Raw genomic sequence first — 13527 nt, 5'->3', positions numbered from 1 at the left:
ATCACACCTATGTATGATCATTATTACATAGACCTTCATTTCACTATGAATTTATGAGTTGATACAAATATAGTACACATTTAAAATATTTATGAATCATTTATATATAATTATAATATATATATATATATATATGAAGTCTAAAAGGATTGACTAAACGGTGGAGTTTGTATTTGTCATAAAAGAACAGATTGTTCTATTTTGTACATTATCATTCAATATAGAAAAAATTCAGTGTTTAGTTATTTCAGCTTGAGTTATATTTTCTTCAAATGTGATTAAATGAGTTATATTTGTTTTTTAGAGCATGAATTAGAAGTTAGTGTATATTTTTATTCGAACAGTATTTACAAATAATTGAATGAGTTAATCGAACGATCACGAACAGATCGTTTGCTAATCGAACGAACTCGAACAAACCATTCTGTGTGTCGTTAAGTTTGACACAATTTTGAACACTCCTTGGTGCTTATCGAACGAGTTTCAACAGGAGTGTTCATTCGTGTTCGGTTCGTTTGCAAGCCTACCTACAAATACAATGCTACTACTGATTTTATTCACCATTCTCTCACACTCAGAAGGCTTTGGGACCATTGGATCCATACAAAAAACATTAAAAAAATTCAACACAATGGTCCAGCGGAAGTGATAATGTTATCCCAATCCCAAATGACATAACAATTGAATTAAATCTTATATCCAATAATCCCATACTCCAATTGTAGCACCACAGTATTGATATGAATTCAAACTATAATTTCCAAGTTGAAAGCATGCCAATTGCTATTGGCCTAGAAACAAGGCTGATAATGCTAAACTGTGTCATTTCATCCCAAAAAAGAAAGAACAAAGAGAATGATAAAATTGTAAAAGGTTTGCATGGCCAAAATCATGTCAAAGCTAAATACCTTCATAAGAACGACTTAATTTTTCCCAAAGAAGGTTCATAATCATCTTCTGAAGTCACATATAATAGAATCAATATGAGCAGGGCAAAAAGCAAAGACGAACATTAATCCATAAGCAATAGCCCCAAACAGCAATAGGAGGAAGTGAGAAACACAGGGGTTACATAAACAAGTTAGGCCTTGTTGCCTTGTATTAGTCTTGAGCTTCCTCGTAGGTGGCCTGACTTTCTTGAAAACCAGAGGGAACTTGATTTTGGAGTTGTGGAAATGCTTGGTGCTTTCCTCTTGCAAAGCTTTGGGGTATGGTCGCTGTCTTAATAATCTGAAGCATGGATGCCTCACTCGGTGACGAGAAGCCATCTCAGTGTACATTTGTTCGACAGCACGTTAAGAGTTGTGTCTCGGTATTCCTTGTACATATTGTGATACCCAGTTCGGCTTTGATATCGCAACCAGATACCATAGTTCTTAACTTTGGTAGGATTCTTCTCAAAGATCTGCAGTATAAGTACCATAAGTTTTAGATACAATATTTCATAAAAATAAAGCCTTTCACCTTCAAAAAAAAAATAAAAAAAAAAAAAATGTTTTAAGTTTTGAGATTCACATTCACTCTTAAGGATAGACATACATGGTAAACATCCTTCAGGATTAAATGCTATTATTGAAATCCATATAACATGTCGACATACAGTTACATTCATTCGTATAATTTCCGGAAGCTGACATATGGTACATAAATTACTAATCATGATTTGAAGACCAAACAAATATAAACAGGATACAAAGGCTATTCAATTCCAATAGACAATGGAGATCAGAAAAGCCATCAAAAATTCTAGGAATGGTACAAAACAGAATGATATCTATATTGGTCCCTACTTAAGAAATGCTTCAAAAGCCTTTATTTTAGAAAGTGAAAAAATTTTTCCACCAATCATTTCAAATGATGTGAAAATGCTACTGTTCATATGTATTGGTTCCTTCCTGAACTTCTTTCCAAAATCATGCCATCTTATTCACTCTAAAGAATACAATATTATGACTCTACTTTCGCTGGCACAACACTAAAATTAAAGCCTTTAAAACCATAACTTCTCCCATTAAGGCAGTTAAAAATTCTAGCAGAAGCCAAGCTAAAGTCAAAGACCAGGAGCTTTGGTTGAAACCAAAGGTCTTAACCACAGAACCCAACCTTGGAATTAAAAAATAACCAACAATAAACCGTAAAAATGCCTATGATACACTCAGTCTTCATTTGCATAAAAACAAGAGAAAAGAAGTTATGACAAAGTCAGCATGATAAAATTTCATTTCAAGTCTTTGGATACTATAATTCTCTAATGCATATACCACATGTTTAGGAGGTGTCCATCGATATACATATAGAGGTTTTCAAAAGAACCAATATTCAAAGTGGCCCATTGAAAGTAACAGTACAGTTCGCTAATTGTGAGCGTGTATAAATACTATCATGCACTAGACACCATCAAAGCAAACATTATATATTTCATTTCAACATATACTATGCTACCTCATTGATTGCTAACATCTGCCCGTTGCTCTTCTTCTTACTTTCAACTTCCTCAAGAAATACCTAGACAGAATATGAAAAAAAAAAAAAAGCAATGTCATTACCAGAAACTCAATCAGCCAGATAATTCTTGTCAAATCACTAGCAAATTACGATATGATGGACACCATTATCTAATTAGACTGCTATGATGGACACCATTGTCCACCTTAGTGCATAACTGTACACGTAAGACATGTCTATGCAATGTCATAAAATAAATTTAGGCATCATGCCAAGAAAATCACACTATTTAGAGACAACGTCACTCATTATAAGCAATTCTAAAACTCAATCACACGACACTTCATGCTTGTATCGTGCACAGTTATACATCATAAGATTAACGCGAGAACCCAACACAGCAATTCTGCATATATGCCCGTTGGGATTGAAAAATAATTCATTCTCATTTTAAAACACTTGACATAACATACAGGTTCATAATACAAATGACATGTATTATAAATGATATATATTCTAAATTCTAAATTAAAGTAAGAAATAAGTAAAGAAAATATGAAATAATATTACAGACCAAAACTGGATTGGCACGAACTTCATTGGTGGCCCAGAGCTTCATTCTGTAGATCTTGGCTGCGCATCACTTTCTGTAGGCAAAGCTTTCCCACCACTGGTACTGGTGAAACTGCAATTCCAAACAAAAACCACATCAAAACATCAACCTTCAACAGTCCAAATAAGTGTAGAGAGAAAAAATAGATAAAATATACTTACCCTGAAAGTAACCATTTTGATTCTGCAGATGAAATGAGAAGGATCTCTGACTCTATACAGGAAGAAGGAGGAAGAAACGAGGGTTTATATGCGGCGTCTTGTGTGATTGATGCCAAAAACCTAGGCCGTGTTTGGTTTATTTGTAATATTTGGGCTTTGTTTGTTGGGCTTTTCTGTACTGGTCGGTGATTATTGGGCCAAGTAAACCCATCAAAAGATTATTGGGCCAACGTAAACCGTCAAAGGAGAGCTGGCCCGGTATCCTTGAAAGGAGAAACAAAGGAAGTAAATTTCCGACCAAATAAAACGTAATAAAATAAATAAAATAAACCAAAACGTGATGTTTATACAGTATTCATAATTGTGATATTTTAACACGATGACACCAGATACAGGAATCCTAAATTAAATACAATGCAAGCTCATTAGTGATTTCATTATTACAAGAGTCGTAACATAAACCATAATTCAATCCACATGCAAAATTAATATGATGAATTATTTTCTTAAAAAAATTTATTTTATTCTCTAAATATGCATGGCTTATAGATGTTATAAACATCATTAAAATAACTTGTAGAGAAATGAGTCCGATTTGTTAAACGTTCAAGTTATTTTAACTTTGTTTGTCGTTATATTTATACAAGTGTTAGTTCTCAGCTTCAAGTTGGGTTTTGATTTGCTGAGTCATTAATTGTTAGAGATGAAGATAGAAAAGGATTGTTCAAGGATAGAGGTGTGGCTGCTGTCTTTTGAGAATCCATTTTTATGACTGCTTTGTAGGAGTAAGTAAATTAGTAATGCAATTAATCTTTGGTTATCATTAACTAATATTATATTTATAATAATAATATATCATTAATGGATTTGTTATGTTTTTATAGGTTTGTGCTGCATCTGTTTTGCTGGATTCTACTCCCCAAACACAGCACAGAAAGACTCTCCTTTAAAAGGGAAGCCACTTCCATTTCAAACAGAGGACAATTCATTCAATCACACCATTACAGAAGAAAATATTTAGTCTAGAGAGACAAAGACAGGGAACAGCTTAGGGTCACCTCGATGTCACCCATTTGATACCATTTCCGCTGTAATTGTCCTGGATGTAAGACTAGTATTAAGCAATAAAGTAAAAGAGGACGGAGGCTAAGAGTTAACCCGTCGAACCTCTTTAAAAATCCTCTTTTGTTTCTACTTATTTTCGATCTGTTCATCTTTCATTTTCAACTTGTTCGTCTCACTTACTGGGTGATGTAATCATGCACTCATTTATTCAATCTTAACCAGGTCAATCGAGTCTCACTGGGTGTTGCGAATTTTTGTAACAACAGATTTGTAGCACCAACGAGTAGAAATTAGAAACACTTGCTCTTTCGCTAGCTTATTGTATTGTAGTTTATACACTGTTGTATGAAAGATCTTGTGTGGTTAATAAATAAACTGATCTATATTTTTATGCAGACTGGGGGTTTAGCTGATGTTCCTGCTGGAAGAAGAAACGGCAGAGTTTCTCTAGCCTCCGAGGAAAACCAATATGGCTCCCGCCATAATCACTGTAAATCACCAACTCAAAGCTTCGCAAACAAGGGCCACACAAAATGAAGATGTTACACTCTCAGGAAAGAGCATTGTGAGAAAAAATGTGTTTTTCCAATCCGTTTTCTATCAACGCAAATGTCAGGTCGGAATCCAAAATTTTTTCCAACACAATACAATGTTGAATATTAAATAAATTTTTAACCGGCTACGAGTAATTTAAATCATTACCGCCTTGCATGCAGGAGCACACTCCAGGATGATCTCATTGCGCTTATTCAGTCATAATTTAATAGATTTTTTCAAATAAAAAATCAAATTAATTTAACACATTGATTCCGTAAAAGTCAAAACTAATCCACGATAGAACACTATTCCAATGACAATATTGCTGGAATTTGAAAAAGTTTTGCCTCCGCTGATACAAAATCTCACCGGGATATTGCCAGAATCTCCCAAAGAACTATTAGAATTTTCATCCCTTCACCATCACAAAATTCAATTACAAAATCGGGCAACTAAACTCCTACCTCCACTGGAATATCGCCAAAATATCCCAAGGAACCGTTAGATTTTCATCTCTTCACCACCACAATTTGGCAACTAAATTCCTATGTTGCCTAAGATTGAAACTTAGAAACACCAATTTTTCTTTTTCTAAAAAGGTTTACAATGATCAAGTTTGGAATTAATTAAATAGTCATGAATTTTATTGCTTAAAAGATCATTTAAGCTTAAATTATCATTTAGTAAAAAGTTTCAAAACTTCTCAACTATTTAATTTATTCCAAACTTGAAATAGCATTTTAATTAATTTTTCCTGTTTTGATCAAGTAATTTTATGAAAAGATGATTGTAAAACTTTTGCATTCCATATTATAATATGTCAAAGCTAAATATCTTCACAAAAACAACTTCATTTTCCCAAAGAAGGATTTTGATTATCTTTCGAAATCACACAATAGAAAACGATATAAGCAGAACAAAAATGCCAAGTCCAAGCACAAATCCATGGCATATTGGAAAGTATTCTACATATTCAGGATTATGCAAATGTGTTTTAATATTTTTATACCAACTGTTATTTGTCACAATAGACAGCTTTCATATTCTATAGTTTCTTCAAAATCAAGCGGGCACCATATTCGGGATGAACAGTGAGAACAAGACGAGGAGCATGAATATAGGATGGAGATAACTCAAACGAGAACTTCTGTAGAAGTAATGCCAAAGCCATTTTTGCCTCCATCAAAGCAAAGTTCTGTCCAATGCATATTCTAGGACCCCAAGCGAAAGGGAAAAAAGAAACTTGATGCTTCGTCGCCTTTGAAATTCCTTCCGAAAACCTCTCTGGTTTGAACTCCATTGTATCATCACCCCAAAATTCCTTATCATGATGAACCAGGATGATCGGCAATAACACCTCCGATCCAGCAGGCAGCGAAAAGTTTCCAAGTTTGGTTTCTTTGTGAACAGCTCGAGTAAGAACAACTGCTGGTGGGTATAATCTAAGAACCTCGTAAAATATCATCGGAACCTGAGCATTTAAAATCAAAATTAACATATTAAAGAATAAATTAAAGGAAGGAAAATTTTTGTTAAATCTTTCGTGGTACGTACAATTTTTAAGTGATTTAACCCATCATAGTTAGGCTTGTTATTGCCAAAGACTCGGCAAACCTCTTCTCTTGCGCGAGCTTGCCAATCTTGATGCATACTCAACAAAACCAGAGTCCAAACAAGCAAAACTGAGGTGGTCTCTTGCCCGGCGAAGTAAAATAGCTTGCATTCTTCAATCACATCATTGATAGCGATTCCAGTATTTTTGTTGTTTCCATGTTCTTCAATCTCTCTGAAATTGGATTCCAGAAGTATGCCTAATAAATCATCTTTCGCAGCTTCTCCTGCTTTCATTGCCTTCTCTCTGTTCTTTATGATGCCAAGGAGTGAAGCTCGAATTTCCTTGTCAATTTCCTTCATTCTTTTGTTCCTTTTAGTAGGCAAAAATCTACATATATATAAGCAGTATCAATTATCTGAAATATTAGTTTTCTTACAAAATTATAATATTAAAACACGATCATGTTAAATTATGTAACACTTTGAGCTAAAGCAAATAACTATGGTCTATATATATAAGTACCTCCATCCTGGAATGTAAACCGACCGCATAACTTGCACTGTGAGTTCCGCAAGTTCAGTTTGGAGTTGAAATATTTTCTTTCCTTCTTCATAATTGCTTCCAAATGCAGTTCTTGAAATAACATCGCCAGTTAAATTAACAAGATATGGCCATACATCCAATTCACAGGATCCCTCCCCCGAGACCAAATTCTCCCACTTACAAATCATCTCATTACAACTTTCATAGAATGCAGGTAACATAAGCTGTACCATGTACACAGAAAATAAAATAGTAAGCACTAAGCATCGTTTGTCAAATATTTACATTTTTTGTCCTGTCAAGTTTATACTAGCAAGAAAACAGTGAATTCTGTACTATTAATGTTGTTTTTTGATTGAAAGTGAAAGGACTTGTCACTTGGAATTTGGTAACAAAGTTGTCGAAAAAATCTTCATTATGTTCTGTAAGAAAGCACTGAGCGCACACTGGCATTCACACTTTGAAGTTAAGATATTCTCAACAACCTTGTTACTTAGTTCTAAGCGATAGACGGCAGTGGAAGTATGCATTCTCAATTTCAATAGAAAAACAACCGTCAACAAATATAATCGTAAAATTTTACAATAAATGAGATGAGCAGATAGAAAAATATTTATATATATTGTAAAGACATTGACCTTCAGCTTCTCTTGATGGAAAGCTGGATTGATAATCCTTCTATGTTTAGTCCACTTCTCACCCTCATAGGTTGCAAGTCCTTTTGCCAGCAACCTGGCCAGTGGATTCAACCTGGTTTTCTGAAAATCACTGGTCCTTGTAAATACCTCTTTTATTTGATCAGGATTCATGATGTTCACCCTCGGTACAGGCCCTATCCACATAAAAGAATTCTTACCTGCATTTTTTTTCAAAATATGCACAAATCTTAGTAGAAGATACAGTTCATCAGTGTTCATAATCTAATTCTAAAGTTATTAAAAAACATATGGCATGTACAAGAAGTATGCTGAGTATCAAATTAGGATCAGGATTTTCTCCTAAACACAAATTTCATTTAGTTTTTGCTGAAAAAAAGAAATACAAGAAAAGAATAAATTTTGACCACACATATATAACATACAAATATTAACTTCAATGCACTATAGATAATTGCAAACCTGAAAGAGAAAATTAAAGTTATAAGAGAAAATGGAGATTGGCATACCATAATCTTTAACCAGTTTATGGAGGAATGGAACAAGACGTGGTGTAATATCATCACCGAGATTGATGGGTCTGGATTTTGCTTGTTTTAGCATAATTGAGGTCGTCTTCAAGTCCCCATACAGAAGCCTGTAAGGTTTACCCGAGAGACCTTGCTGTCTCAGATATCTCTCCAGCTTCTTTGGCCTCCACCATACCCAGTTCAGAATTCTCCATGCCAACGTTACTACTGTAACCAAAACAACGGAGACTGCAACGGATAATAAATATTTCATTTCTCAAAGAGAGAGACCCCTTGAAGCAGGATGTGTCTGTGCAAGAGTGATGAAATAAGAAAGAAAAAAAAAAACAGATAAAGCCATCTTAAGTTATGGTGGAAAACAAGTGGAGATTAGAAAAATAAATGGAATGCGGAACATAATCCTTTCGGAAGCATCCCTTGATGAAGAAGTAATTGATAAAGACGTGTGTGGTCTTCGAATTCTGATGATGACTGATCGATTCTACCGGCGTGTATTCATCAACAAATATGTCCAAAATTCCAACGAAAATATCAGTCTCGAATCTCAGTTATATTCTATGTATCTACCTCGGTCAAATTTGAGAAGACAGTTCATTAAAACGTTTTTTTATCTTTTTCATTTTGGAATTGTAACTGAGAAGGGCTTAACGTTATCAATGATGTCAGAATAGGAGACTGACATTTGAGAAGTGAAGATCCCGTGAGAGTTTCTGGAATGCCAATTGTTCAGTAGCACACGTATCAGTGGCTACCTTTTCTCATCACTCCTACGTAGGGCTGCAAACTGTTCGTGAACGATGTTTGTTCGATAACTATTTGCCCCTACTCCATAAGAAACTATTTACAAATAGTTTAATACTCGTTTGATAATATGTTCGATTCTAGTTCAAATATAGGATATTTGTTCGATTATATTCGTATAATATGTTTGATTCGAGTTCAAATATAGGATGTTCGTTCGATTATGTTCACGAATATAATACGTTTGACTAACCGATCCATCCGTTCGTGAACAATCTGTTTGATTATTCGTTCGTTTATGTTTGAAAAACATGTTATACATTATTATATATATTTATATTTTTTTTCTTTTTTATATTATGTTTGGTTTAATTTAGATGAATTTTTTTTAATGGTAATCAATAATAAAATATTATGATACTTTTGTTTTTCTTATATATATAATATGTTTGGATTTTTTTTTTCAAATGTCATCAATAATTAAATATATAACTATATAGTATTTTAATTAAAAAATAATAAATTATTATGATACATAGCATCACAAATTTAATAACATAATAGACTGTATAATCAAGTGATATATAACATAATAAATCTAATAATATAATAGCTTCATATTTTTTCAAATGTAATCAATAATTAAATATTATGAGATAACATTTCAACTAATAAATAATAAATATAATATAGTAAATTGATGAACATAACATATTGTATAATCAAGTGATATTTAACTTGACAAATTTAATAACATAATAGCTTAATTAAATATAGTGTTGTAAATTGATAAATATAACATATTGTATATTCAAGTGATATATAGTATGACAATTTTAATAATATAATAGTTTAATTAAATACAATATGTCAAATTTATGAACATAACATATTGTATAATCAAGTGATATATAGCATAACAAATTTAATAACATAATAGTTTAATTAAACCAAAATTAATCACACATTTATATTGATCATATATTACAATAGACCCTCATACCATTATGAATTTATGGGTGTTAATATAAAATATATATGTAAACAGTAATGATAATATATATATGATAACCTATAATTTTGATAATTTAATAACATATTAAACATATTTAATCTATGATTAATATATGTATGATAATAATTTTGTATATACATAATTACTCATTATATATATATAATTTTGTAAAGTCTAAAAGTGGTGACTAAACGGTGAGTTTTGTATTTGTCATAAAAGAACGGATTGTTCTATTTTTGTACATTTATTCATTAAATACAGAAAAATTCAGTTTTAGTTATCTTTAGCTCGAGCTACATTTTCTTCAAATGCTAAATTATATGGGTGTATATTTGTTTTTTAGAGCATGAATTGGAAAATTGGTGCATATTTTTAATTCGAACAAGTATTTGAACGAGTTATTCGAACAAGTATTTACGAATTAATCGAACTATCACGAACAGATCTTTTTGCTAATCGAACGAACTCGAACAATCATTCTGTGTTCGTTCAAGTTCAAACACAATTTTGAACACTCCTTGGTGCCGATCGAACGAGTTTCGAACGAAGGTGTTCGTTCATGTTCTGTTCGTTTGCAAGCCTACTCCTACAAATACAATGCTACTGCTGATTTTACTCACCATTCTCTCATACTCAGAAGGCTTTGGGACCATTGGATCCCATACAAACACATTAATAAAATTCAACACAATGGTCCAGCGGAAGTGATAATGTTTATCCCAATCCCAAATGACATAACAATTGAATTAAATCTTATATCCTATAATCCCATACTCCAATTGTAGCACCACAGTATTTGATATGGATTCAAACTATAATTTCCAAGTTGAAAGCATGCCAATTACTCCTTGTATTGGCCTAGAAACAAGGCTGTTAATGCTACACTGTGTCATTTCATCCCAAAAAAGAAAGAACAAAGAGAATGATAAAATTGTAAAAGTTTTACATGGCCAAAATCATGTCAAAGCTAAATACCTTCATAAGAACAACTTAATTTTTCCCAAAGAAGGTTCATAATCATCTTCTGAAGTCACATCTAATAGAACCAATATGAGCAGGGCAAAAATGCAAAGACGAACATTAATCCATAGCATATAGCCCCAAACAGGCAATAGGAGGAAGTAAGAAACACAGGGCAGTTACATAAACAAGTTAGGCCTTGTTGCCTTGTATGTAGTCTTGAGCTTCCTCGTAGGTGGCCTGACTTTCTTGAAAACCAGAGGGAACTTGATTTTGGAGTTGTGGAACTGCTTGGTGCTTTCCCTCTTGCAAAGCTTTGCGGGTATGGTGGCTGTCTTAATAATCTGAATGCATGGATGCCTCACTCGGTGACGAGAAGCCATCTCAGTGTACATTTGTTCTACAGCACCGTTAAGAGTTGTGTCTCGGTATTCCTTGTACATATTGTGATACCCAGTTCGGCTTTGATATCGCAACCAGATACCATAGTTCTTAACTTTGGTAGGATTCTTCTCAAAGATCTGCAGTATAAGTACCATAAGTTTTAGATACAATATTTTCATACAAAAATAAAGCCTTTCACCTTCAAAAAATAATAATAAAAAAAAAAAAAATGTTTTAAGTTTTTGAGATTCACATTCACTCTTTAAGGATAGACTACATGGTAAACATCCTTTCAGGATTAAATGCTATTATTGAAATCCGTATAACATGTCGACATATCAGTTACATTCATTCGTATAATTTCCGGAAGCTGACATATGGTACATAAATTACTAATCATGATTTGAAGACCAAACAAATATATAACAGGATACAAAGGCTATTCAATTCCAATAGACAATGGAGATCAGAAAAGCCATCAATAATTCTAGGAATGGTACAAAACAGAATGATCATCTATATCTGGTCCCTACTAAGAAATGCTTCAAAAGCCTTTCATTTTAGAAAGTGAAAAACATTTTCCACCAATCATTTCAAATGATGTGAAAATGCTACTGTTCATATGTATTGGTTCCCTTCCTGAACTTCTTTCCAAAAATCATGCCATCTTATTCACTACTAAAGAATACATATAAACAACTCTACTTTCGCTGGCACAACACTAAAATTAAAGCCTTTAAAACCATAACTTCTCCCATTAAGGCAGTTAAAAATTCTAGCAGAAGCCAAGCTAAAGTCAAAGACCAAGGAGCTCTTGGTTGAAACCAAAGGTCTTAACCACAGAACCCAAACCTTGGAATTAAAAAATAACCAACAATAAACCGTAAAAATGCCTATAGATACACTCAAGTCTTCATTTGCATAAAAACAAGAGAAAAGAAGTTATGACAAAGTTAGCATGATAAAAATTTCATTTCAAGTCTTTTGGATACTATAATTCTCTAATAGCGTATACCACATGTTTAGGAGGTGTCCATCGATATACATATAGAGGTTTTCAAAAGAACCAATATTCAAAGTGGCCCATTGAAAGTAACAGTTACATGTTCGCTAATTGTGAGCCGTGTATAAAATACTATAATGCACTAGACACCATCAAAGCAAAACATTATATATTTCATTTCAAAATATACTTATACATACCTCATTGATTGCTAACATCTGCCCGTTGCTCTTCTTAACTTTCTTCAACTTCCTCAAGAAATACCTAGACAGAATATGAAAAAAAAAAAAAAGGCAATGTCATTACCAGAAAACATTCAATCAGCCAGATAATTCTTGTCAAATCACTAGCAAATATACGATATGATGGACACCATTATCTAATTAGACTGCTATGATGGACACCATTGTCCACCTTATGATGCATAACTGTACACGTAAGACATGTCTATGCAATGTCATAAAATTAAACTTTAGGCATCATGCCAAGAAAATCACACTATTTAGAGACAACGTCACTCATTATAAGCAATTCTAAAACTCAATCACACGACACTTCATGCTTGTATCACGTGCACAGTTATACATCATAAGATTAACGCGAGAACCCAACACAGCAATTCTGCATATATGTCCATGTTTGGGATTGAAAATTATAATTCATTCTCATTTTAAAACACTTGACATAACATACAGGATTCATAATACAAATGACATGTATTGTAAATGATATATATTCTAAATTCTAAATTAAAGTAAGAAATAAGTAAAGAAAAATATGAAATTGAATATTACAGACCAAAACTTGGATTTGGCACGAACTTCATTGGTGGCCCAGAGCTTCATTCTGTAGATCTTGGGCTGCGCATCACTTTCTGTAGGCAAAGCTCTTCCCACCACCTGGTACTGGTGAAACTGCAATTCCAAACAAAACCCACATCAAAACATCAACCTTTCAACAGTCCAAATAAGTGTAGAGAGAAAAAATAGATAAAAATATACTTACCCTGAAAGTAACCATTTTGATTCTGCAGATGAAATGAGAAGGATCTCTGACTCTATACAGGAATAAGGAGGAAGAAACAAGAGGGTTTATATGCGGCGTCTTGTGTGATTGATGCCAAAACCCTAGGCTGTGTTTGGTTTATTTGTAATATTTGGGCTTTGTTTGTTGGATTTTTTATGTACTGGCTCGGTGATTTATTGGGCCAAAGTAAACCCATCAAAAGATTTATTGGGCCAACGTAAACCCGTCAAAGGAGAAGCTGGCCCGGTATCCTTGAAAGGAGAAATAAAAATGGAAGTAATTTTCCGACCCAA

The 13527-nt window shown here is 33.1% G+C and overlaps 2 protein-coding genes and 1 pseudogene across 2 annotated transcripts; all 3 read right to left on the bottom strand.

The window, feature by feature from the left end:
• Positions 1–1068: 1068 nt before the first annotated feature.
• Positions 1069–3234, bottom strand: LOC116139033 (annotated as a pseudogene).
• Positions 3235–5800: 2566 nt separating this feature from the next.
• On the bottom strand, positions 5801–8358 carry LOC116139017 (cytochrome P450 CYP72A219-like). The gene is made up of 5 exons (XM_031424697.1): positions 8085–8358; positions 7558–7775; positions 6899–7143; positions 6376–6763; positions 5801–6292 (listed from the first exon to the last, which is right to left on the bottom strand). Exons 1-5 carry the CDS (start codon positions 8356–8358, stop codon positions 5867–5869), a joined length of 1551 nt encoding a protein of 516 aa, XP_031280557.1. The 3' UTR covers positions 5801–5866.
• A 2462-nt stretch (positions 8359–10820) lies between these two features.
• LOC116139010 (60S ribosomal protein L18a-2) lies at positions 10821–13270 on the bottom strand. Its single transcript, XM_031424688.1, has 4 exons — positions 13214–13270; positions 13007–13122; positions 12409–12472; positions 10821–11342 (listed from the first exon to the last, which is right to left on the bottom strand). Exons 1-4 carry the CDS (start codon positions 13226–13228, stop codon positions 11001–11003), a joined length of 537 nt encoding a protein of 178 aa, XP_031280548.1. The 5' UTR covers positions 13229–13270; the 3' UTR covers positions 10821–11000.
• Between the last annotated feature and the right edge of the window lie 257 nt (positions 13271–13527).

Source organism: Pistacia vera, unplaced genomic scaffold (genome assembly GCF_008641045.1).
Source record: "Pistacia vera cultivar Batoury unplaced genomic scaffold, PisVer_v2 Contig346, whole genome shotgun sequence".
Lineage (NCBI taxonomy): Eukaryota > Viridiplantae > Streptophyta > Magnoliopsida > Sapindales > Anacardiaceae > Pistacia > Pistacia vera.
This window is presented reverse-complemented; position numbering and strand designations above follow the sequence as displayed.

What these genes read in the sequence shown, in the direction of transcription:
- LOC116139017 (XM_031424697.1), bottom strand. Translation starts at nt 8,358, where the DNA reads ATGAAATATTTATTATCCGTTGCAGTCTCCGTTGTTTTGGTTACAGTA. An exon ending in TAAACTGGTTAAAGATTATG is followed by an intron (nt 7,776 to 8,084) that starts GTATGCCAATCT and finishes AAAAAAATGCAG; the next exon opens with GTAAGAATTCTTTTATGTGG. An exon ending in TCCATCAAGAGAAGCTGAAG is followed by an intron (nt 7,144 to 7,557) that starts GTCAATGTCTTT and finishes TACATGGTACAG; the next exon opens with CTTATGTTACCTGCATTCTA.
- LOC116139010 (XM_031424688.1), bottom strand. An exon ending in CGTGCCAAATCCAAGTTTTG is followed by an intron (nt 12,473 to 13,006) that starts GTCTGTAATATT and finishes TATTCTGTCTAG; the next exon opens with GTATTTCTTGAGGAAGTTGA. An exon ending in AGATGTTAGCAATCAATGAG is followed by an intron (nt 11,343 to 12,408) that starts GTATGTATAAGT and finishes CTTATACTGCAG; the next exon opens with ATCTTTGAGAAGAATCCTAC.